This window comes from Aristolochia californica, unplaced genomic scaffold (assembly GCF_029961685.1).
Source record: "Aristolochia californica isolate CCGP_79_NKW_82.1479 unplaced genomic scaffold, dmAriCali1.0.hap1 SCAF_1, whole genome shotgun sequence".
Taxonomy (NCBI): Eukaryota; Viridiplantae; Streptophyta; class Magnoliopsida; order Piperales; family Aristolochiaceae; genus Aristolochia; species Aristolochia californica.
The window spans coordinates 57419168-57444406 of NW_027181770.1; the positions used below are offsets into that span (position 1 = coordinate 57419168).

At 39.0% G+C, this 25239-nt stretch overlaps 1 protein-coding gene across 1 annotated transcript in view; it reads right to left on the reverse strand.

The window, feature by feature from the left end:
* LOC137952488 (ubiquitin-like modifier-activating enzyme 5) overlaps nucleotides 1–25239 on the reverse strand; it is a 28366-nt gene that overhangs the window by 698 nt on the left and 2429 nt on the right. Inside the window, exons 2-13 of the mRNA XM_068799564.1 lie at nucleotides 24583–24651; nucleotides 24337–24450; nucleotides 22134–22262; nucleotides 20419–20487; nucleotides 17034–17186; nucleotides 16767–16803; nucleotides 15183–15265; nucleotides 7077–7151; nucleotides 6503–6577; nucleotides 6271–6357; nucleotides 6055–6170; nucleotides 5385–5434 (exon numbers count right to left, since the gene is read on the reverse strand). Of these exons, the coding sequence (XP_068655665.1) occupies nucleotides 5385–5434; nucleotides 6055–6170; nucleotides 6271–6357; nucleotides 6503–6577; nucleotides 7077–7151; nucleotides 15183–15265; nucleotides 16767–16803; nucleotides 17034–17186; nucleotides 20419–20487; nucleotides 22134–22262; nucleotides 24337–24450; nucleotides 24583–24651 (1057 nt within the window). The remainder of the gene's footprint in view (nucleotides 1–5384; nucleotides 5435–6054; nucleotides 6171–6270; nucleotides 6358–6502; nucleotides 6578–7076; nucleotides 7152–15182; nucleotides 15266–16766; nucleotides 16804–17033; nucleotides 17187–20418; nucleotides 20488–22133; nucleotides 22263–24336; nucleotides 24451–24582; nucleotides 24652–25239) is intronic.

A 25239-nucleotide genomic window follows, 5' to 3' on the forward strand; every position in this document is an offset into this window, starting at 1 on the left:
TTTAAAGAAAGAAAACTCTTCCTCCACTTGAATGAATTCGAATTTTCTAATCCTGACATCTGCACTAAATGTGATGCCACATCAATTTTTCCTTTTTTTTTTTTTTCACAATGTAGTTTCCCTTTTTTCTTTTTTTTAATGCAGTTTCCCCTTTTTCTTATTCTTTTTTAAATGTGGTTTCCCCACTCTTTCACCAGTATGCCTCCTCTCTATGTTTCCCTCACCTTTCTTCCCTCCTTTCCTGTCATTTCATCTTCCTTTATTTTCTCCCTCACTATCTTCTGCACAGAATCCCATCAAGTTTTCAACATACAGTTTATAACCTCCTCTCTCATGCCAACTCACTACACTCCCCGTTGATGATGCCAAAAACACAAGACCACCAGTTAAGCAGCCATGAAGCCTGTGACAGTGCTTACAAACCCCTCATGTTGAAGGCCCTTAATCCTATCATGGTGTGTTGACACGCTGAGTTGACCTCTGACTTGGCTGGGTCAACTTGGATTGGAATCCCGGGTTGGGTCAGAATGGCCAAATCTACCCCAATTCAGAACAACTCCGCCCAAGTTGGCAGGGTCAACTCAGCTGGTTCGACTAGGAATTTGAGGGACCAACTCAAGTCCCAATTCCCAGTCATAACACCGTGGTTCCAACAAGTTTACAGTCTACACCTTCTGAAACCTTCATCTACATTGAGTGGTTTGTTCCTCTTCTTGGCCAACCATCCCTTCCATACCACACACATACTTTTTGGCCACTTCATGACCAAGTTGACCCATGTAAATTATAATAAAAATTAGCAAAAACACTATCTCCACTGAGTGGTCTAAATAATTTTACTCCTAAGACTAGGACCTATCTGAGAGCACGAGTTTATTAAGAGCCTGAGGGCAAAGCTTGAAGATAAAATACATCAGAGGGGGGTACCTAAAAATGAAAGATCAGAGAGAAACCCTATTCTTAGCAAGAGTATCAGTAGAACAATTTGCTTATCAGTGAACATGAGACCATTTACATATAATAATTTGAGACAGGCCTTGAATTTCAAAGAAACAAGGCCAGTGAGGCCAAGGCAGATCATTGGACCCCAAAACCCCTTTTCTTCCCTCTACTTTCTCTTCCTTTTTCTGCCTGCCTTTTTTTTTTTACCTATCTTCTGTCTTCCTGTTCTTCCATCTTACAATTCTTCCATGGATATTTATCAAGCTCTCACACATAGTCTGTAGATCTCCTTTCTCACCATCAATTCTGTTACTCTCCCAGTTTTCTATTGAGAATGCCAAAGTGCCAGACTTTCATGCACCTGAACTCCAAACTTATCAGTGGTCTGCACTCATTTACTGCCTCTAGATAGGATCGTAAATGGACCAGATATGGGACTGTCCGAATCCAATCCATTACAAATTTTCAAATTCCTGAAATTTTGGGAAGCACTTAAAGAGGACAAGAAAACAGGATATCCTGTGCTATGGCAGATCTAGAGGTTTAAGACAGGGCGATCCTCTTTCCCCTCTTATCTTCAACATTGTGGGGGAATTCCTATCTGCTACGCGAGTTTCGGCCAAAGAATGTGGATGACTGCATCCAACCAGCAGCTCCTCGGCTTTCAACATTCTGGTGCTTCAATATGCTTTGATATTTGAAGCAGGAACGTTGGACAACATAAAAAAAAGTAAAGGCAGTTTTGGGGCTCTTTGAAATCTGCTCGGGTCAGAAAGTCAATTGAAGGAAAACTTATTTGATTGCGTTCAATATCAACCCAAACTCTCTCTCAGAAATGGCGGAGGTGCTTGGTTGCGTAATCTCATCCACCCCTTGCACTTACCTTGGTCTTCCTCTGTTCACTGGTCGTATTTGCAAAGATCTTTGGACTCCAGTCATAGAGAAGATGGAATTGCGACTTGCATCATGGAAGGGTCGTTTGCTTAGCAAGGTAGGAAGGTTGACTCTTTTGAAATCAGGTATCGCTGGCATTCCAAACCATTATCTATCCTTCATGCCTTGCCCAGCTTCTGTTTGTTAGCAGCTTGATAAAATGAAGAAGCGTTTTCTTTGGAGAGGAAACAACCCTGATTTCAAGTACCATTTGGTCAACTGGGAGGAAGTTTGCCTCCCGAAAATTTTTGGAGGTCTCGGAATCCGGCTCTCCAAAGACATGAATCTGGCCTTGGTCCTTAAATGGATTTGGAGACTCAATTCATCTGCTCCAAACCTCTGGAAAAATATGGTGCTTTCAAAGCTCGGCACTTCCTTAAAGTGGTGGACAAATGGAGGAAATAGAAGGAATTTATCTCCTATATGGAGGTCGCTCTATCTTTTAACTCCTACTTTCTCCGCAGCAGTCCGATTCTATGTGGGAGATGGCCATCATATCAGATTCTGGGAAGATTGGTAGTTGGGTGATATGCTTCTTCAGAACACCTTTCCTAGATTCTTCAAAATTTCAAGATTGAGGAATAGTACCATTGCTGAAGTCATTGATAATGGGGGATGGAACATTCAACCTCGCCGTGGCCTATTTGAGTTAGAAGGTCTTGAAGTCAGTTGACTGTTGGACGCTCTACAGCCAACCAGAATCCGAGCTAACAAAATTGGGCTCCAACTCTGCTTCCCTGAGGACTTGACAGCCACTTGTCGTATGCTTGCTGGGACTCCTATCCCCGCTCTTGGGAAATTGATGATCTCTGCTTTATCCGCATTCATCCCCTGGGGTCTTTGGCTGGAGCGAGATCAAAGAAGATTCAATGCCAAAATAAGCACTCAAGATAAGAGCCATCGAAACCATCTCAGGCAATATTTCTACTTGGCTTCACTCTAGAAAGGCCTTCTCCCCTTTCTCAGGATCATCCATCAGAAATAATTGGAGAAGCCTAGCCCAACTTCACATCTCCTCGAAGCCTCCTGTCATTTGCGAATGGACCCCGCCTCCTGCTCGAGTCCTTAAGCTGAATTTTGATGGCTCTTCTCTTAGTAACTCTGGCTTAGCTGGTTTTGGTGGCATGATCCGTGATTCTCTTGGGAACCAGATCATTTCTTTCTTTGGGCCGCTTGATATTGCAGACTCCACGACGACTGAGCTTCAAAGCCTTCTTAATGAGCTTCATGTTTTTCATGATCATTGCTTTAGACCTGTCCTAATCGAGGGAGACTCTAAGGTAGTGATTGGCTGGTGCGAGAATGCCTCTACACCTCCGTGGCGCCATTGAGATGCCTTTTTTGAAATTTTGGATATTGTTAATCTCTTTGATTGTTTCTGGTCTCTCATTCTGAGATCAACGAATTTTGTGGCTGATGCTCTAGCCAAGCAAGGAGCCTCCTTGCAATCTCTTGTTGTCAGGAGTTAGATCCTTTTGTTCTCTTAATAAATTCGCATTTCATAAAAAAAAAAAAAAACAAGACATCCTGCTCAGACTCCATTAAATAATATCCGAATCCAAAAGCCTACCTTGTCTAGCCAGAAAGAAGAGAACATGTGGCTTGAGAAATTTCAATCTTCCAATTAATATGCACCACTGGAAATAGACCTAATAGATGAAGTTTCATATAGAATATTTATGGGTTCTAGATCTCACGATTCTGGTTTTGTTCCAGTATTACAGTCATATCACTTAGGGTATCCGAGTTAGTTCTGTCAAAACTCCATTTCTAATAATTATTCGAAAATCAGATCTGGATCCAGATCCGTTGACAGCCTTACCCCCACAAGTCCCTCAACTGGAAAATCTTGTGCCAACAAGTTCATTTTCTTCATCTTCTCCAACCCAAGTAATCTCTACCCACCCACCCTCCCTCCAACCTAGCTCCTCCACACCTTTGATCACTCCAACCACCTAACCCTCCATCCTCCATCTCACTAAAACCTCCAAACTCCATGGACCTATACTATCATCAGGAAAGCTTATTTATAGAAATGTATCAAAATGAATCACAATTTTGTATCTTGGCTTGCAGGTGAATGATGGAGATTTAAGATTTTGGAAGTTGGACATGATTGTCAAGCATCTACTCGTAATAGATGTTAAAGTGGCTCTACCTAATTTCTTTTCACCTAACCACGTTGCAGTTTTAGTCGTATGTGTGTGTAGGCTATGTACAATGAGAGCAGTGAATTTAGGCCTAATTGATGGACATAGTTGCTCCACTCTTCCTTGGTTTTAGTGAGGGAGCGACTGGTAGAGAAAGAAAGAGGAGGGAAACAAAGTAAAGGAGAAAAGAAAAAGTGAAGGAAGGACAGAAGAAAAAGGATACAGAAGGTAGAGGGGCAGCAGGGAGGAGAGAGCAGAAATGACAAAAAGATATGAAAGGGTAGATCCTGGCAACTTACTCTCCTTGCCCCATGAGATTGCCAACCCCATACAAGCAGGAAAAGCAACAGGACAACACCTCCATTAGAAACTATAACACATATCAGAAAATTAAGTTTTACAAGTATTGTTTTGTCATTTAAAATAACAAGATAGTGTGCTTCTTGAGATATCTTAGAGGGTTATGTTAGGAATTAGATGCCCTAATTACAAACTAACGAGAGCAATAATAATAATCGCGGGAGAAAGGAAAAACAAGCACAAGAACAAACAAGATTTATACAGGTTCGCCTCAAGATGAGACTACGTCCTGTCTTCCGCCGCTGCAGTAATTCACTATAAAGATGAAATAGTTTATAAGAAAAATCGCACACACTTAAAGGTGTTGTTTTTTTCTAACCTCTCTCGGCCGCAACTGATGCTCCTCGGATGAATGATAAAATCCTAATAAAGGCGCCCCAAATATAAAGAGGAAACTAGGGCAACCACGATACAAGAGTAAAATTCCCAAACTACCCTTAATAAAACAACAATTAATATATCGTGGACCGGGCAGGGGCTCCGCCCCCACACCCCTAGGAGGGGGGAAACCCCCCTTCCAACCCCCACGGCCTTACTGCAAAGGTCAATCCGCATACCGACTCAATGTAGGACGTTGATTAAGCTCTACAACTTAACAGGTTAAGCAATATCTTCTAAAATAGCACAAATATAATACTTTAATGATAACATAAAATATATAACAATTTTTGTATGGGCATCTAGCATATGACTTTTCCTAACCCGATCCTCACCAAATGGGGTGAAAACCCAACCTTCAGTCACATTAAACAGGATAGGTCATATTGGTTTCCTCGTTACCCCACCACGCTGCTATCCCTATAAACGAGCAGAAATAGCAATGTACAAACAAAAAAAGAAGTTTCACATAGCAGGACCATCATGGAAAAGTGAGACTAATGCACAACGCACAAACTGCAACACATTTTTAAGAGTTTTAAGTTACTGAACCATCAAAACAGTGTCAGCATCGCTTATCTCTGCTGGAATTCCAGAAACAAAAGAGCTAATAACTGTTACCTGATTTGTTGCTAGAACTAGTTCCCTCGATCTCACTATCATCGACCACACTGGAATGAAAGGAACACAGTTAAAATTAACAGGTAACCACTACCATAACCAGACAGGCTAGTTTCAGACTACCAAACCCAGAAGTGAGATTTGATTTTGAAATTTGGTTGGATTTTCCAAGCTCATAAATTTACAAAGATCTTAATCACCATGGATTTTTACAAATTTTGTAAAGATTTCAAAAGTAAGGTGTTAGACTGTTAGTGTGATTTGGACTTCTAATAAATAATGTGAGCATATACACATATCATGCCATTTTTAGACAAATTTATCAAAAAATCTAAAAACTTTATTTAAGTATTTATGTTACTCTAAACACATACTATTAAATATTTTAAAAATATTAAAGTCGATAGATTAAACAAAAAAAATCATTATAAAGGAATAAAATAAATGATAGCTTAAAATATGGATTAAATAACATAGGTTAATTATAAAAAAATAGCATAAGTTAGTCTGTTATTAAAACTAATATATAATTATTTTATTAAATCCATGTATTTAAATACAAAGACAAAAAAATTTAAAGATAAAAATAAAAATAAAAAGGAGAAAAAGCCTCAGGGATTTTGGAAGTCTGTATAATTCATCTGATCCCACTAACACTCCCAGAAAGTACCTTATGTTCCAGTCATTGTCCAGGTGAAGTGGGCTCTCAGTCTGAACTGATGCTTCAGCTTCCGTCTTTGCCTTAGCTGCTGCATCTCGAGCTGGCTTCACAAGCATATACTCCTCCTGTACAATGAGAAAACTTCTTCTATATCAGTTGTATAATCCTAAAATGTATTTTTACTCAGTAATATACAAAACCTAATATGTCTGTAAATCTTGTTACCTGTCGATTCAAACAAGCTGAATTTGAACATTGAGGATTTGGCTTCATTTCCATGGTTGGGAAGAAATCTTTAAGAGAATTATAACCCTGCAATGCAATTGATTGTCAGGACGAAGAGGGAATAATTCTCTGTGATACAAAGCTACAAATGAGCTAATAGTCCTGAAGCATATTGCTTGAGAAGAAAAGGTAAAGCAAGGGGAGATTCAAAACCGGAAGATAAGAGACTTACCAAATATGGAGATACTTGTCCAAACCCCAGCAAGTATTTAAGTGTGTTTTGCACAAGAAGACCAGCAACAACACCCTAGGATAACAGTTCGCATAAGTTACATCAACTCATAATAAAAAAAAAAGTTACATTAACTGCTAAAGTCAACAAATAAATAAAAAATGAAGAACTGAATGCCCAGACATAGAGAAGAAAGCTTTGAAGTAAATTCTAACAAAAAGAGAGCTAAGAATAAAGTGCCTTGACTTTCCCATCCAAGAAATAATCTTCACAAGATCATAATCACAGAAAAAAGAGCTTCAAATTTTGGCTGTACATAAATGTAAATAAAAATAGAGATAGGCATATAGTCCATTGTTGCCCTTAAAAGTAAAAGTAAGCATAAACCTGAGAGAGTAAAAGTGTTTAGTAAGTTAGACACAAAGAAATAACAACAATTCCCCCATGAAAAACCGCCTGTCTCTCTCAGCCTTTTGGAAGCATAAGTTAAAAGGGCAGTCTGGATATGCTTTCTGTGAGCATAATAAAGTGAAAGTACAGCAACAAGACACCTAAAATTTAATGTGTTTCTCACCATAGTAGTTGGTAAAGATGCAGCACAAACACCTTCACGCTTGAGTGTGCGCTCATCCACTCCAGATGCCACAACCTAATACAATAAGAAAACCATTTTCAGTTCATTGCTGGTTCATGATATTTTGTAGCAGTAAGCCAGTACCATACCAATAACAAAAATGATTAAACTGAACAATATTTATCATTTAAAGTTGTTAAAATATCAAGTAGGTGCATTTTGGTCATTTCACATGGGTTCTATTTATCTGTAGTTGGGTTAATCAGATTTTTTAGTAGTAAGAAGTCCATGTTTCAAGTTACATGTCATTCTGCTACGTGATTAGGAAGTTATGGTAGTCATAAGTGTGTAGGGGGCAAGAATGTAATTTTAATCAAGTAACTTAAGTTATCAATAAAAAGAAGAGGGGAACAAAATTTTCCGATCTAACCTCATATTCACCTTTGTTGTACTCTCTTCTCTCCACTCCCTTTCTCTTCCTTCTTTCTTCTTCTATTCTTCTATTTTTATCCTTTTTTTCAACTGTAACGATAGTAAGTATTATTTCTTAAATTACCATCATCATTGTAATAATTGCTCCTATCGCTGTTGTTGTTGTTATTATTATATAATTAAATATTACAAATTTTGGGCTTTGACTCAATGGCAACATGGGTGGTTTTTAGTATGAGGTCTTGAGCTCAAGGCTCAGCATGGTTTCAAGTGTATCATTCGTGATTGTGTGTAATCAACATTTAAAAAAAAAATCCAATCACAGGATAGTTGGGCAAAAGACAGCAACTATGATGATGAGAAGTAAGAAACACTACTAGGAAATTCTTAAAAGCTGCACCAGAAAATACCCTTTACATAACAAAAATAATAATATGGGAAATTCTCAGTATTATATCACCAATTAGAAATCGGATAAGAAACCCGAGATTCACAAGCAAAGAGTACAATAGACTAAAAAGTTTAATTACAAAATTAATGCTATGGACACATTTAAATGACAGAAGAATAAATTAGACTCAGAAATCCAGTAGACAAAAAATTCAATCAAAATTAATGCCAAGTATGTCTTACAATAACAGACGGATAAATTTGATTCAGGAATTCAGTAGAGGAATCACAATTCAGAAAAAAGTCAAGGAAATGATTCACATATTTGCAAAACAATGTCTATCTAAGAATAGACATGTTCTCAAAACTGTAGAAATAAATGGCAATCACTAGAAAGCTGAGCAATTTCAAGGTTTCAAATACCAGGAAAATTGACACTTCAGTGCATCACCATAACAGATAGTACTGGCGAGCAAGTTACTAAAGCATTATTCTACTTAATAAAAGAAAATCAACAATCTTGGAGAGATTTAGAAGAGAGAAAAATTGAGAACAGAAGAAGTTGGGAAAGAGCAGCCAAAAGCTGTGTCGGAATCAGGGCTCAAAAAGTCGAGCCTTTCCCTTGATTTGATTTACTTAAGTGAGTTACATCAAAAGGACAGAAATGCCTCTATATACAAGATGTCTTATAACTATTTCAATACATATCAGAATTGTATGAAACTTGAAACATAAAATTATGATAAGTAGCCTAACATGCTGGACCCATTGGACTCCACATAGGATAGTAAAATGACCAAACTACCCTTACGTATTTCAATATGCACCCTCATGCTGGAGAGTAAATATCCAATAATCTTAGCTTTTAACAAAATAGCAGGTGTTCATGCCTCTGAAGAAGTTTTTTGAACACATCACCAAGTTGCTTGAAGGATTTAACATACATAACCACTTTACCTTGCATGACAACATCTCTAATGAAGTGGCAATCTACTTCTGTGTTTCGTCCTCATTGAATATTGGGTTACTTTCCTATAAATATGGAGCCTAATTATCGTATTTCAAAAGGTTTTGGAACTGGAAACCCAAATTCAGCTAGGATGGACTCCACCCACATAAGCTCACTAACTATGTGAGCCATCGCCATATACTCTACCTCAGCACTAGATCTAACCACTAGGGCTTGCTTTTAACTCTTCTAACTCACCAAGTTACCTCTTTCCATTCTAAGTACACAGTATGCCTTTCCTTGGAGCTCCTTTCAAATATTTTAAAATTCTTTGAGTTGCCTCTAAATGTATCACTCTTGGGTTTTCCATGAATTGGCTCACTACTCCTACTGCAAAGGATATTTGTCCTAATAACTACTACATAAATCAATTTCCCTACAAATCATATATATTGGGTCTTGTCCTTGAGTATAAGACTATGAGAGCTATAGAGATCAGCATTTACTTCCATCGGAGTATTCACTAGTTTAGCACCAAAGAGACCGTATTCCTGCAACATATTTGCAATACTTCCTTTGACAAAAAACAACACCTTTCTTACTTTGAGCTACTTCAATACCAACGAAGTATTTTAGTTGTCCCAAATCTTTGATTTTGAGATGTGTTTGTTAAGGAATAGTCCCACATGCATTAGTGAGTACAAAGATCTTGAGTTTATTAGTTGGGAAAGAGGTTTCCTAAGTTGGCTAGTCATTTTGGGATAGGCCTTGGATCCAACTTAATAATGTATCAAAGCGGGTACTCATATGTGGGCATACATCTAAACTATCCACTTGTAGAGTCACAAAAAGGGCCTACGCCTAAAACTATCCACTTGTAGAGCCACAAAAGAGGGCCTACACCTAAAATTATTTACTTGTAGAGCCACAAAATAGGGCCTACACCTAAATTATCCACTTGTAGAGCCACAAAAGAGGGCCTACACGTGAGGAGTGTTAAGGAATAGTCCCACATGGATTAGCGAGTACAAAGATCTTGAGTTTATTAGTTGGGAAAATGGTTTCCTAAGTTGGCTAGTCATTTTGGGATGGGCCTTGGACCCAACTTAATAGTGTTTTTACCTCCTCAAATCCTTCCAAATCACTTCCAAATAATACGATATCATCGACATACACTACTAGGATAACAACACCTGTCTTCCTTTTTATCATAAACATGGAGTGATTTTAATGACTTCTATGAAATCCAAACTTCATCACAACATTGTTGAATTTTTCGAACCATACTCTACGACTTTGTTCAAGTCCATAAATAGTTTTTTTCAATTGATAGACCTTCACTTCTCCCCCTGAGCAACATACCCAAGAGGTTGCTCCATATACACTTCCTTCTTTAAGTCGCCATACAAAAAAGCATTTTCAACATTTAGCTAAAATAATGGCCACCCTTGGTCAACAACCACGGACACCAAAATACAAACTGAATTGAGATGAGAAACAAGTGAAAAGGTTTCAAACACATCAACACCGTAGGTCTATGTATAACCCTTAGCGACTAATTTGGCTTTATATCAGTTATTAGTCCCATTAGCTTTATATTCGATGGTGTGGACCCACCAATAACCCACAACTGCCACACCAAAAGAGATGTCACAAAATTTTTATGTTCTCCTAAACACCAAAGCATCCATCTCCTCATCCATAACTCGTTTCCACTCAAATGAAGACATAGCATCTTGCGCTGAATGAGTATAGAAGACAGAGACAAGGACAGCAAAGGAATTGCATGAAGTAGACATATTGAGAGATAGGATGAGATTTATACGAGCGTTAACTTTCTGAAGACTAATAGGAAGATCTAAATCTGATGAAATCAAACTTGTAGGCAAAGAGGAAGATGGCTGGTCCTGAGGCGCAAGCTCATGGGCTCGAGCCTCAGTAACCCTTAGTCTAGGCAACGAGAGTGTTGACAATATACCTGAAGTGGTGGAGGCAAATCTACAACCGGTGCATCCATAACAGCAATAGGAACTGGGTTATTCATAGAATGATAGATGATGATTGAGACTCAGTAGAGGACGCAAAGTAAGAGTGTTTTAAAAAAAAATAACATCAGAGGATACATGCATTTTTCTTTTAATCGGATGTTAACACATCTTTTTTGATGACGGGAATAACCCAAAAAGATACATTTAACTACTCAAGGAGACAACATCAAACACCTTACAGTGGGTTATAAAACCTGCATGGGAATTTCTCCTTGAAGACCAGAAGAAGGCATACAATTAAGTACATGAGGTCAATACAAAATCACCCCAATAAGACTTAGGAACGTTCATGTGAAACAATAAAGTATAAGTCAGTCTAAGCCATCCAAAAATCTACCGACTTGAATTTGATTTTTCTCTTTCCATGTATCGTCATCATTTGTAGTAAATGGATCAAATGTGTTGAATTCCTATAGAATGCCTCTCATCTCAATGAAGTAATCAGTGATAGTTTTGTCACCCCTGTGAAAGTATCATGCATACAATCTATAAATCCGAGACAGATTACTTTCCTAAGATAGAACAGAGGGCAATGTGGTCCACATCTCCTTAGTTGTCCCAGAACTTAAAATCTAGTCACTAAAGTGCGACTCTATACTGTTTACCAACCACGTCATAACTTGGTTGTCTTCATACTCCTAGTCTTCATTCATAGGGATAAGGAGATCATCTCTAGTATACTTGGCCATTCTTTTGGCCTTCAAGAACATGAGTATCGATCTGGAGAAATTTACATAATTAGATCCATTTAATCTGACCGAAGTAATCTGGACAGATTGAGAGAATTTGCTGTCTAAACTCTCAATATATCTAATTACAGCAACTTACTTGCTGGATACTCTCCCTGAGCCACGCTCTGAAGACAAATTCCTCTCCCTCGGCTCCCTTTCTAAATTCCCTCCCGAAACCACTTAACATTGTCAAATTCCCAAAATGCCCCTGACCCATTAATCACCCTCTAATTATCCTTTCAAGTGCTGTTTGCTCCTTCTAGAGTAGGTAACACTAATTTGGGGTCTATCACTATCTTATCAAACACACCACAATTCTATCCAAACTCAGTTCCTTTAATTCAAAAATACCTACTATCACAAGTAGAAACCTGCACAGATCAAGTGGGCCCACAAATCAAAATTAGGGGACAATCAGTAAGCCCAAGATACAATCCGATAGATAATGGCAAATGCACCTCTCTAATCAGCAATTAACCATGAGAAAACAACAATTTAGAGAGACCAAGTATGATGACGCTGGCAATGGAGAGTGACACATGCATGGTAAGTGTGCGCAGGTCATAGAGAGGCTTAGAGTTTCAGTTAGGGACCCTTCAAGGGCAATAAATCATAAGGAGTGCTCAATTGGCAGTAGAAACCATCAACCAATTAGTTATGGCAGGAAGAGAAAAAAGAAATCTGACCTTTAGCCTACCAGTCCAGAAATTGGTTTGAAAAACCTTCAATAGAGTAGACCGATGTAGAAAGAGAGACCAAGATTTGTGGGAAAGATGCCCAAGATGTCTTCAATTTGCTCTGATACCATGAAATCAACAACCTTGAAGAGATTCAGAAGAGAAAGAGGAGAGAAGAGAAGAAGTCGGGAAAGGGCAGCCAAAAACTGAGTCAGAATCGGGGCTCAAAAAGTCGAGCCTTTCCCTTTATTTGATTTACTTTATGTGAGTTACATGAAAAAGGGCAGAAATGCCCCTGTCTACAAGATGTCTTATAACTACTTCCATACATATCAGAATTGTATGAAACTTGCAACATAACATTCTGACAATTAGCCTAACATGCTGGACTCGTTAGACTCCACCTAGGATGGTAAAATGACTAAACTACCCTTACTCAAATATATCAACAATGAAAATAAAAAGAATTAAGATCCCGGTGTGTATGTGAACGCATGCTTTTGATTGTTAAAGGTCAGGGGTATTTTGTTAAATTTTTTTTAAAAAAAAAGTGTAAATAGACTATAAAAGCGAAGAGTAAGTACAAACAAACTTATGTCGGAGGGCCTTCCTCCACAACTAGGTGTTGGAGTGAAATGCCCGCCTTAGCCTGGGTGTCTACCAAGTGTATTTTGTTAATTTTACAATAGGGTATTGCATTCAAGCACTCTAATTGGATAGAGGTTAATTTTTACATTTTCTTATTACTGTTTGATGGCTGTAATTAAGATACCTAGAGCAGCAGCATTATGGTCATTTTGTACTACAATCACTTAAGGTATCAATAAAGAGATTAGGAATCGTGCCGATCCTCTAACCAAACTCTCTCTCTGAACATGAGACCTCCCTTTCTCCCTTTTCTCTTGTCTTCTTCTTTTCCTCCACTTTCTTCTTCCAAAATTCTTTCTTTTTCATTATTCTATACCGATAACACATTTACTTAGGACATCATGCACAACAGTCACCTTATTTTCAAAAAACATATGGAAATCACTTTTTTTTTAAAAAGATGCTGATTTTTATTAAGAGAAAGCTCAAACGAGCAGATTACAAGGGGGGAAGCCTTCCCAAACAATGAGAGATTGTTGGGCGGTTCCAAATTTTGCCAATTTATCAGCCAAATAATTGGCTGATCGAGGAACGAGGTTTCAATTACAATGAATAGATAATACAATGTCAACAGTACAATCAGTGATAAGCCAGTGGCGCCAAGGGGGGAGCTATCTTTTGAGCACTAACTGATGACAATCTTAGAATCTTCTTCAATAAACAACTTGCCATTGAGACGCTCTTTGAAGATTTGAAGGCCGAATAGAACAGCACTCACTTCAGCAGAATTTGAATCAGCAATGCCCACCGGCCCTACATAAGATAGAATAGGGTCTCCACTGTTGTCTTTGAATACACCACCAGCTCCAGCCGGCCCAGGACAACCTTAAGCACAGCCATCAAAATTGAGTTTGATGTAGCAAGGGGGAGGATCCCAGGTGGCCATAATCGGAGTTCTGCATGGGCCTACCATATGGGAAATCAAACCTCAATTTTCCCTAAGGGAAACCCCCAAAAAAAAGACAAACTCCTTCCTGGTATGTACCCAACTCGAGATAAGGCCCACTGCATGAGAAGACGTGTTTTCTGGGGTACTAGCCTTGGAATTGAATCTCTGGTTATTGCGTTCGAACCATAGGCACCATGGGACATGCGCAAGGTATGCCAAGATAATTAGCTTGCCCAACCTAGGAAGGCAAATCCCCATAACCATCTCATAGGTTCCAAAGAGGTCTTGATGTAGGCCCATTTGGAGTCCAATCATCTAGAAGATCTTCATCCAGACTTGCCAAGAGAAATCACAATGTAATAGAACATGCTGGACTGTCTCTTCGCTCGTACCACAGAGGGGACAAGTACGATCAGGGGCACACTCATCCATCAACAACAATGGATGCTCCTGCCTCTGTATCCAATATGATGATTCTAAACCATTTAATTATACTATTTATTTAAATAGTAAGTTCCAATGACTACTTTTCAAAAAGCAATGAGATGTCTACAAATGTACATAAAGATGAATTGAGGCAAGTTTCTTATGTACAAAACCCCTCTGATGTTAAAGTGGTAACATGGGCCCATAAAATAGCTACCAGACAAATTTTCAGTGTTTACAACTTAAATAGTACTGATTTACACTGACCAAGAACTTATGTGTATCATCCAATGCTTTGAAAAGCTTTGGTATCTCAAATCCCAAGAAGTTTGCAAACGTGTCTTTTTGTTTATGATTGCAACACATTTCTAAAACAGATAAACTTGTTAATTTTTGCAGCACTGAATGTTTTAATCGTATTCCAATTTGACCAACCATGCAGCATATCTCACAAACCAGAACTACCATAGAAACTTGTCCAATCACATGGCAAAACAACCTTCCAGTTCTCTGTTGGACATCAATTCGACATTCAAATAATGCTTGCAAAAAAAATAAGAAGACCAAAAACGCTTTAATCAAACAAAAATATTATCATGTTACACCCAGATCCATCGAAGAGTATAGAGCCATATTTCCTGAATGATAGATACTTTAATAACAGTGAAAGGATTCCAAAGAGCCACATTCATTACTAAAAATACAACCAGGTGCTTCCATGTTTGCATAGATAACCATATGAGCAGAAGAAAATCTGCTAAAATGTTCGTAGCTCCTTCACTTGAGGGTAGTTTCAAATGCTAAAGCTCCTCCATAGAGCTAAAGGATTAGTTACATTTCCTATAATTGATTCCCAGCAATCATGTACTTCTGAAAATAACAGACCAAAAATAAAGAAGTTAAGAGGTCAAAGTACCAACGGCGGAGCACATGCAAAACAGGCTGTTTCCCCAGGAACGAGCAGCTGTATGTGACCTGATACTGCATCTTCAGATACACCTGTCCACATTCACATATCTGCCTCAATAAATACGCATATGAATGGCTTGAAAAGTTCAATTATGCCAACCAGAAATTCAAGTATGGGATGCAACTGTAAGCAGATGGATGTAAAGTTTTAGTAATCAAGGTTTGAATATACAACTAAACCCTTGTTTCAATTTGCAAAGCATTTTTCAAGATTTTACTGAATAACATGTTAAAAGAAACACACTGAGAACAGAATAAGAAGCTTAAAATCATGAAATTAAGAATAATATAAGAAGGGGAGTTATATTATGTTGGGGCTACAATTCTGCATGACGGCTGATCTGATCTCTTTCAGCAAGTCGCCCATTGGTACTCCCCTTCCTAGTCTCGGAAAAGTGATGATCTCCGTTTGTGCTAGTTTAATCCCGTGGGGGTTTTGGAATAAAAGTAATCGAAGGCGTTTCGGTGCAAAAAGTGAATCAGCGGTAAGAGTCGCGGACTGAGTGGTGGGCCATATCTCCCCTTGGCCTTTGACTAAGAAGTCCTTCTCCTCTGTGGGTACCTCTATATGTGAAAACTGGAGAAACTTGGCAATGATACACATTGGGACAAAGGTCCAAGTCATGCAGGAATGGACCCCTCCTGAACCCGGTTACCTTAAGTTGAACTTTGATGGCTCTTCTCTTAGTAATCCTGGGATTGCTGGCTTCGGAGGTGTTATTTCGGATTCTTCAAGTAATCAACATTTCTCATATGCCGGCCCTTAAGGCATCTCCGATTTTACGCCAGCTAAGCTACATGGCCTCCTCAACGGGCTCAGTGTTTTCAAAGACAACTGCAGCGATCCCCTTCACATTGAAGGGGACTCGAAGGTGGTCATTGGTTGTTGTGAGTGTGCATCCCCTCCCCCGTGGCGCCATTGGGGCATCTTTCGGGAAATTCTAGAAATTGCCTCCCTATTTTCTTGTATTTGGTCTCACATTCCGAGATCCACAAATTCGGCAACAGATGTGCTCGCCAAGCAGGGAGCAACCCTGCAATCGCTTGTTGTTAGGGATCTGCTCCCTCCTCTGTAATTTTTCCCTCGTTAATATAACCTAAAATATTTAAGCTACTAACAAGTTCCTCGTTTTCGTCAATTTCTACACATCCGAAAATCCTAGATGCATAAAATTCAGAGAACTTGCAAATCCTTAACATACAGTGATCCAAATTTAGATAGCAAAGGACATACATAATACCTTTTTTTGTAGCAAAAAGCATACATACATAATACATAGCTCTAGCTAACTAAGAATAATCCAACAAAACTACTTATATCATGTTGCAATTCACGCATTTAACATGATCATATAACCAGTTAATTGCTTTTCGAAAGATCATAGGCAATCCAAAAGTGTAACAAATAAGGTTGACCAATAATTTCACCCAACTATGACTCTTTTACATATTTAAAAGTTAAAAGTAACATGAGATAGCAGAGCTTGTGGAGAACTTGGAAACAAAGTAAAATATAAGAAAGGTTGCCTACCAGACTCCATCCATGTCTGGCCCAGCTCATTGCAAGCCTGATTAATCACAACTGCATCAGATTCGAAATTACATATGCAATGACAAATAAATTAAAAAAGTCACTGTGCATTAAACACAACAAAAATGCTAAATACATCAGCTATGAGAAATAAAATCATAAACCAACAGCCACTAACATCTCAGATGTCTGAGTAAGTAAAAGGCCCTGAAAAATGCCATAAAAAGGAAACAGAAGAAAACAAGGTCCAGATAGAATGTTAAATACCTGGTTTACAGCCATGCGAGCCTCATAGTTATCTACACAGCTCAAAACAATATCAACACCAGTGCCATGCCTACTTGTAGAGAATCTCTTATTCTTTAGGCTCTCTGTGAAAGTTTCAAAACCTTTCAAAGTTGTGATGTTCAACGTATAGCTCTAGAAACAAACAAAACAACAGTATTCAATGTCTTCAGACATGAAAAAACAAGTACAAAGGGAGAATCATTGGATTACAGAATAAAAAAGTGCAGTGAGTCTAGCCCGTTCAACTGGAAAGAAACCACAACAAGATTCAAGAAGAACAGCATTCATTTTAGAATGGACAAGTATGGAGGGCGGACAGGCCCAAAAAGTACAATCTACACTGGCATGAGAAGAATGATATCTCCCACAAGAAGGCTTGACTGGGAGCCACAGTGCCAGCAAAAGAACCCGTTAACTCAGGATATCTGCCCGTGAGTAGTACATAGGCCAAAATATCTACAACCTCATCGAGATACTGGTGAATAGCCAAAGCACAGGAGACAGATTCACAACTTAGCTGATAAGAGCTGCAAAATCACATTCCTCTTTTGTTAGCTCTCATATGGAACTTTTGTAGAATCTAAGTTGTTAAATAAAAGTATTAGGTTTCATTTAAAAAAAAAAAAAAAGTATCAGGCTAACCTCTAAAGTCGGCATGAAAAAAGGTAAAGAATATACCAATTTGATCCTCTCACCACTATCCCTGATCCCTCTAACCACTCGTCACGTGATTTTCCTCTTGGGCTTCCATTTGAAGTTTAGCTTGTGCTAACAATCAGGAGAAATTTGCTGGCCTAAACAGGATTCAAAGGATGACTTTCTAAAAAGACTCTTTCCATGACCTAGGATTTTCCATTAAAGGTTCTAGTCTTCATCACTTTCCATATTCTCCAGATGATCACTAAGGCTGCTAATGGCTAGGAAGGGTGTCTCTTAGCCCCCATTTGCTGTCAGTTGTACCTTTCATTTGTAATTTCAGGATTCCCCCCCTTGTAAAGTATATCATATCATGTAAAATTATGAGCCATTTTACAAAAAAAAAAAAAAAAAAAAAAAATTCTTCAAATGATCACCCCAATTGATTGGAACCAAAGCTCTCTTATTCACTGTCATATTTTTTTCCAAAGGTCCCGCATTTTGTCATTTGCTACTTGATAAGTTGAAGAACAGTTAAATATCTCAAGCATAATTTTCTCTTTTTGATATACATACCAGATAGACTCAAATTCTCCATTCAATAGCATATTAAGAAAAATCTCTACCTTACATTGATCCTTGATTATATTTAAGAGTGCAAATCACCATTGGAACAAAAACCTCTAGCAGAAAGAAAATTTTGGCAGTGAATAGATCAGGCAACTGATGGTGCATCAACTGATACATGTCTTTCTTATTATTACATGAGACATAATATTTTTTGAATGTTAATTATACACGCACTCAGGGCTGAATTGAGATGGTGAGGGAGTGAGAGCGAAGGCGAGCAAACAAGCAAGTGCGAGCAAGAGTGAGGATCAGAGAGAGAGCTCGGCTTTGGGAAAGATTTTGAAACTGGGATCGCCGACGATTGGATGATTGATGGGACAACACGAGGATCGACGACAGGATTTTAGTTGACGGACTTTTTCCTATCCAGCATCACAAAGAGATCAAAGAAGGGAATCTACTACTTCCATTTTGGTCTCCTCCCAGTGTGAGGCAAACAACTCTTTTGCTATCCCCCCTGAGACAACTCGTCTGGGAAAGAAGACCCTTCTAGACTTGACGGAGTTGCAGACTACTCATATTAAAGATAATGATAATAAACCAGTTCAACAAATCTCGATTGAAGACCCTGAATGGGTGATCGTGTTGCCGAAAAGATCCAGAAGGAACCATGCTACAACAAATCAACACCAACTCAAGTCCTTTAGATACAAAAATACTTCCTTGAGCTTCTGCTTGCGAAATAATGGCATCAAAATCACCAATACGACCGACAAGAAATAATCATTTATCACAGTTCCACTCATTACTGCAAGCAACTTCATCAACGTCTTCACCAAAGTCACCTCTAAATGGAAGATTGGCGAACGGACAAGGGAGCTTTGGACCTCAAATAACGCCTTCTACATCTCCGTTTTCCAATATCGAGGGACCACTGAATGTAAGAACACTCAATGTCGGGACAAAACCATTATGGCGAGAATCTACATTCAAGAGATGACCAACTCCGGATTCGGCTGGTCATCTTTCAAAGACGAGATCATAAGACTCACCACCCCTATTCTCCCCCAACCACATTCTCAATCCCAATTTCCAACTCCACCTCACTTTCCACCACTACAATCACCACCCACCCACCATCACCACCACTGAACAACATAACACAAACGCCCTCTCCACCAAAACCATTGAGAACCAATGTCATAACCACCCCACACCCCCCCCCCCCCCTCCTCTACTATCTCCACTCACTACATGGCCCTCCCATACCTCTCACAACATACCCAACATTGACATCCAACCCATCTCTAGGAAGCTGGCCAAAAAACTTTTTCCCTCTCCATTGTTATCACCACCACCAGTTTCTACGACTCCATCCCTACCTTGATTCATTGGATAACCTCATATCTCGAACTACACTACGACCCAACCTTCTCCTTTCTTCACAACAACGATTGGCTCATCCACTTTCTGAATGCCGAAGACAAAAAACAAGCCTTATCAATACCACAACCCACCCTTAACCAGCATATCACCAACATCTCAGACAGGACCACATCCCAACCCCACAACATTCTTGGTCAAGTCAATGGATCAATGTCTGGGGATTACCCGCTGAACTTTGGCATGATTACACCTTCCACTCAATCAGCCAAATTTTTGGTATTCTCGCTACTTTTTTTTTTTTAATTGATGCTGAATTTTATTAAAAGAAGCTCAAACGAGCAGCAAAAAAATGGACCATAGCTCGTTTGCTGATTCTCTTGCAAAAAACGGAGCCCTCCTCCAATTACTGGCTGTAGGAGGAGAGCTCTCTTGATCAGTTCTGTTTTCTTTTCTGTTTTTCTGCAAATAAAACTATGCTTTATTCACACAAAAAAAAAAAAAAAAAAATTATATGTGCACCCACACCCTCACCCTTGGTGAGACATGAGCCCAAGAACTTAAACTAAAATCCCCCATGCAACCATGGAGCCAAAGGCCAAACTCATGAGATATGAATAGTTTTGATACCTTCCTTTTTGTAGCCATTGTTTTGCAAGATACTTGTCCATGCAACATCCTAACGATGTTAACTATAGATGAATATTCACTGATCCTTATATGCACATATGTTGTTTCCTTTACTTTTGAAAGATTAATCTTCATTAATGCATACCTCAAGAACCACATCTGGATTAATTTCTGAAAGTGTATGAACTGCAGCATCTGTCTTTGTCATACCAACCTGAGATGAAATGAACAAAGTTAAATCAAATGAATGGACAAGTGATTTTCCTCGACAAAAGCAACTGCCCATATGTTCTTCACAATTCACCTTTTTCTTGTTCACCATGATGCTTCAAATTTTAAGGAAAATATGCAATGTTCATTGTTCTACCATAGAAAGTAAGATCTTACCAGAAAAGCGAAAAGGGTTAATTGCCAACACACCCTGAGACTATGGCAAAAATGTATACATATCCTTAGTTTTTAAATTAATACCTACAAAACCATATAATATGGTAAACTAACTTACTTTTATTTTGAACTTGTGCTATTTTATCAAATGAAATGCAATAATGAGATACAATAAGAGAGCAAAAAGATCAGTCCTCGAGGGGGAGCATTCTCCCCACGACAAGATCCAACTAAGTTCTATGAATCTTCACTGACAAAAAAGACAAAAGCACCCTTCAGAAATTTTTAAGATTTATCAATTTTTGAATTGGATCCCCTGGTGGGACCAAATGCCAGGGCCCACTGGGTCTGCGTTTGGCCGCCAGGGTGACTGGAGAGTGTCCCTCACCCTCTATACAGGTTGGGGGAGGCCACCTCAGCCTGAAATGGAAAAGGGAGGTCCCCCCACCCTCTTCGCAAGCAAGCAGCACTCCCCTGCCATCTGCAAAGCCCAACGTGTGCAAGTGGAAGCCCTTCCCTCTGCCTACGATGGCAAGGGAGGCTTCCCCTGCCTTTTAGCAGCAGCAGGGAGGTATGTCCCAGCTGTCACTGGTGACAGGGAAGAGGCCTCCTATACCGAATAAGCAGGCGAAGAGGGTCCCTGCTCCACCAAGCAGTGGCAGGGGGAGCAGGGAGGTTCCCACTCCTCCCGCCCGCATAGAGACAAAAGTAACAGGCCGAAGTAGTTGGTCCCATTATAAAATCAATGAACTTTTTCAAATTTCTCAAAGACATTTTTGCAATGGGCATGTATTCTAAAATGTATGCCACCACTCCCTTAGTCCATCATCCACAGACATTTCAGAGACCACTCCCCACAATAGTCCCTATACTGGCAACCACCCTCCTCTTCTCCCAGGTTGGCTAAAGCTAAACTTCAAAAGCAGCTCCTTTGGGAATTCTTGCTGCTAAAACAGGGAGCAGTCAGGAATCACAGGGCTAAATCTTACAATCATTTTCAGGCCCAGCAGGCTCTAGTAGCTCTCTAGAGGCTGAGGTCGCTCCTCTCCTCTCAGAAACCCAACTCCATTCTCAAAATTTTGCAGACCTGGAGATAATTAAAGAGGACTCAGCTATGACAGTCTCATAGTTCTTAATCGGGTAGAGCCATCTTATGGAAGCATAATCTTCAGTCAGCAATCTCTTAGCAGATCTCATCTTATGGTGTTTCTAAGCAACTCCTTGTTGTTGGGAACAGCTATGTTTCTTTGCCTCTGTTTGCAGCTTATCTAATTATCAACGCAAAACCGATCACCATTAAACAAAAAGATTAATAACAGTTATCTAGAGGGGCATGTACATATTATAACATATGTAAGCATTAATTAACCCAAATGAAAAGGATATTGCTGTCACCTATTATAAATAAACTACTCAGCACAATATAGAAACGAAATAAGAGAGGTGCAGTTAACATCCAAAGAGGAAGCAAACCTGCTCTGGACGAAAGAAAAGTCGGTTCATGTTAGCTAACTCCACTGTGTCATAATCGTACAACAAAAGACGGCCCACTCCACACCTTGTGAGCATCTCAGCAGCAACACTTCCAACACCACCTACTCCCTGTGTCAAAAAAAAATTTCAAAAAAAGGTAAAAATTTAGTGTTGGCTTTTAAGAAAAAAAAAATTCATACACAAAATCCAAACCGCCAATAATGATATTCATCCTTATTACTAAAAATGCAGAACAAGCATGCCAAATAAAGAAGAAAAGGTTTGGAAAGGAATGAAGTGTCATAATAAAACTTAAGAAAAAAGAATAATCCTCTAGAGCAAATCGAGATAATCCAGGAATACACATTAGCATGAGGAGATAATTTATCAACAATAAGGCCAGCAGAATGAACAAAATAATGGACATGTAGGCCTGAAGAACCTGCATTGGCACTCTACCTCCCAATATCAAAGAAGTCAAATAGCAGGAAGTTAAAATTGACCCCAAAACAATTTGGGAACATTCATTTGCAACAATAGAGTACATGCAACCTCTAACAGATGCCTATTTTCCTCTCTGCCACTGCTTTTGTTGGGGGTTGTAAACGCATGACAATTGATGAAGGATTCCAAGTTGGCACAAAAAGAAGAAAATTGATGACTCATGAACTCAAGACCATAATCAAAATGAAAAATGTGAATTGAAGCACCAAATCGATTTGAAATTTTTGATAAATACGTCGAAATCCTCATACTTCTCCCGAAGGAGGTACCACCTCCTAGTCACATGACTGTAATCATCTACGAAAATTAAAAAATGTTGAAAACCAATCAAACTGGAAAAGCACACATCAAAATGAATTAGTTCAAACAAACTTTGACTCTATCTACTACTTTAAGGAAATGAGCTTTTATGGTGCTTCCAAAATGACATGCACGACACTCAAAAGATAGATCTGAAGGTAACGAATGAAGATACAGGTGGAGTTTCAAAGGAGATAGACCTTCCAACCATAAATGCGACAAGAAAGGAGTCACAACAACCTTAAGTGCAATAGATTGATGAGAAGGAGCAACATCCAAGTAGTAAAGTCCGTCATGCTTATGCTTATAATCAATCATCCTCCTCGTCTAAAAATCCTAAAAGACACTACGAGAAGGAAGATGTAGGAGTAGATGTAAGTTGTCCTAGGTGTTGGAGCAGCTTCTGAATTTCATCCATTGTCGACCATTGCTCACCTCTCCATACATCAGCACTTTCGGAGACACTTGAGTTAGCCCACGCTGGCTTGCCAAACTTATCACAACGCTTCTTTAAAGTGTGGCTAGATTAACACTTCATGTCTTCACGACCATGCCCTATACCTCCCCCTCATCTCTAAAAGACTCATAACGAGTGGGAGTGGAAGAGAAATTAAGGGAGAATGACCCTACAAACACACTTTTGTAACTTCTAATCCTCATGAAGTCACCAAAAACACAAAAATGGAGCAATCTTAAACCCTGCGCAGACCCTCAAACCCTTCAGAGGGCAGTAACAAACCCTTAAAAGGGCACCGCATCAAAGTAATTGCTTTATGTAGTAGACACAAACATCACCCTCAAGTTATGGTACAAACAAAGTAAAAAGCGTTAACCTTTAAGGTCACTCAACAGGGAAAGATTGAGAGGAACCCTGGAGATAGATCAAAGGCTTCAGGAAGAGTAAACAGCAGTCTGAAACTCCTTCCCTATGGATCATGTGGCTCTGATACCAAGGAAAATTGATAGAAGAGAGAGAACAGAGACAAGAAAGAGAGGAGAGAAGAAAAGAGAAGAATGCAATGAGAGAGAAAAAGCAATGATGTGCAGCAATCTCGTTAGTTAACCACTTTTATTAAGTTAATAAGCAAAACATATATACCCCTCATAACTTATGCATGTTCAATAGTCTATATAATAACCAGACAACTACAATTTTGTCCCTTCTAAAGCACTATTTTTCCTTTAATCACTACTTTCTAAATCATTGCTTTTCCTTTTTAAGCACTACTTTCTAAATCACTACTTTTCCTTAATAAGCATTGATTTTCCTATGAACTTAAACAAATATTTGCACTACTGGACCCAAAGATTACTCCATATAACCACAAAATAAATCTGCTTAAAGATGGGGTATGCATTCATATTTATAACATAGAAAGAAATGGAAAGAAATACACACAACAATGGCAACTGAAAATGCACGTATTTGCTCATAATTCTCCACAATTCCCATCCTTTGTAAAGCCATAAGCCTGCTATAGGGGTTGCTGTCAATCACCTCTGAGCTCATATCCTGATACCACCACACATTAATGATTAGTTAATGGAGTGCAACAATTTAATAAAAACACAGACTCACATGCACAGCCACATTCAATATGAACTACATCAGGAAATAAATGCATAAGGTCACTAGTCTAACAACCTTGACTTTGGAACGTCGTGTAGGAGTAGTCTTTGCAAAGCTTGTAGCATTTTGGACACGTGTTTCCAACTATAAAAGATGAAACAGAAAGCAAAATTAGCGTCGACAAAAAAAAAAAATAATAATAAAATAAAATTTAGTGAACAACATAAGTAATTTATATCCAAAGAATTTGACATTAATCGCATGCAAATGAATAGGTATTGGTGGTTAGACATGTACGATAAAGAGGTAGAACTCATAGTGAATGAAAAGGTCATTTTAAGGGGTGTGTGTGTGTGTGTGTGTGTGGCAGGTGGGGGGTTGGCGGCAACAAGAATTGAAGGAATAAAATGGGCCACAAGGTAGAATGAATAATGCAAAACTACATTCAAAAGGGAACTTATACAAGCAATGAAAGGGAGTCACCCACAACAAGTTATATTGGGAGACACCATGAGCCAAAGAGTCAACCACAATAAAAGCACTCTTTGAATTGCTTCTGCCTATAATACATTCTAGGCTTAGCACCACTTCAGCTGCACTGGCCTCACCACCCCCCCCCCCCCCCCCCCCCCCCCCGAGCAAAATTCTTCATTTGGTGTGCTTGCATAAACAAAGTCTTCACCTCTGATGCCTTGATCAGATGTGGAGCCCATGTCCCTGACCCGTCTTGCC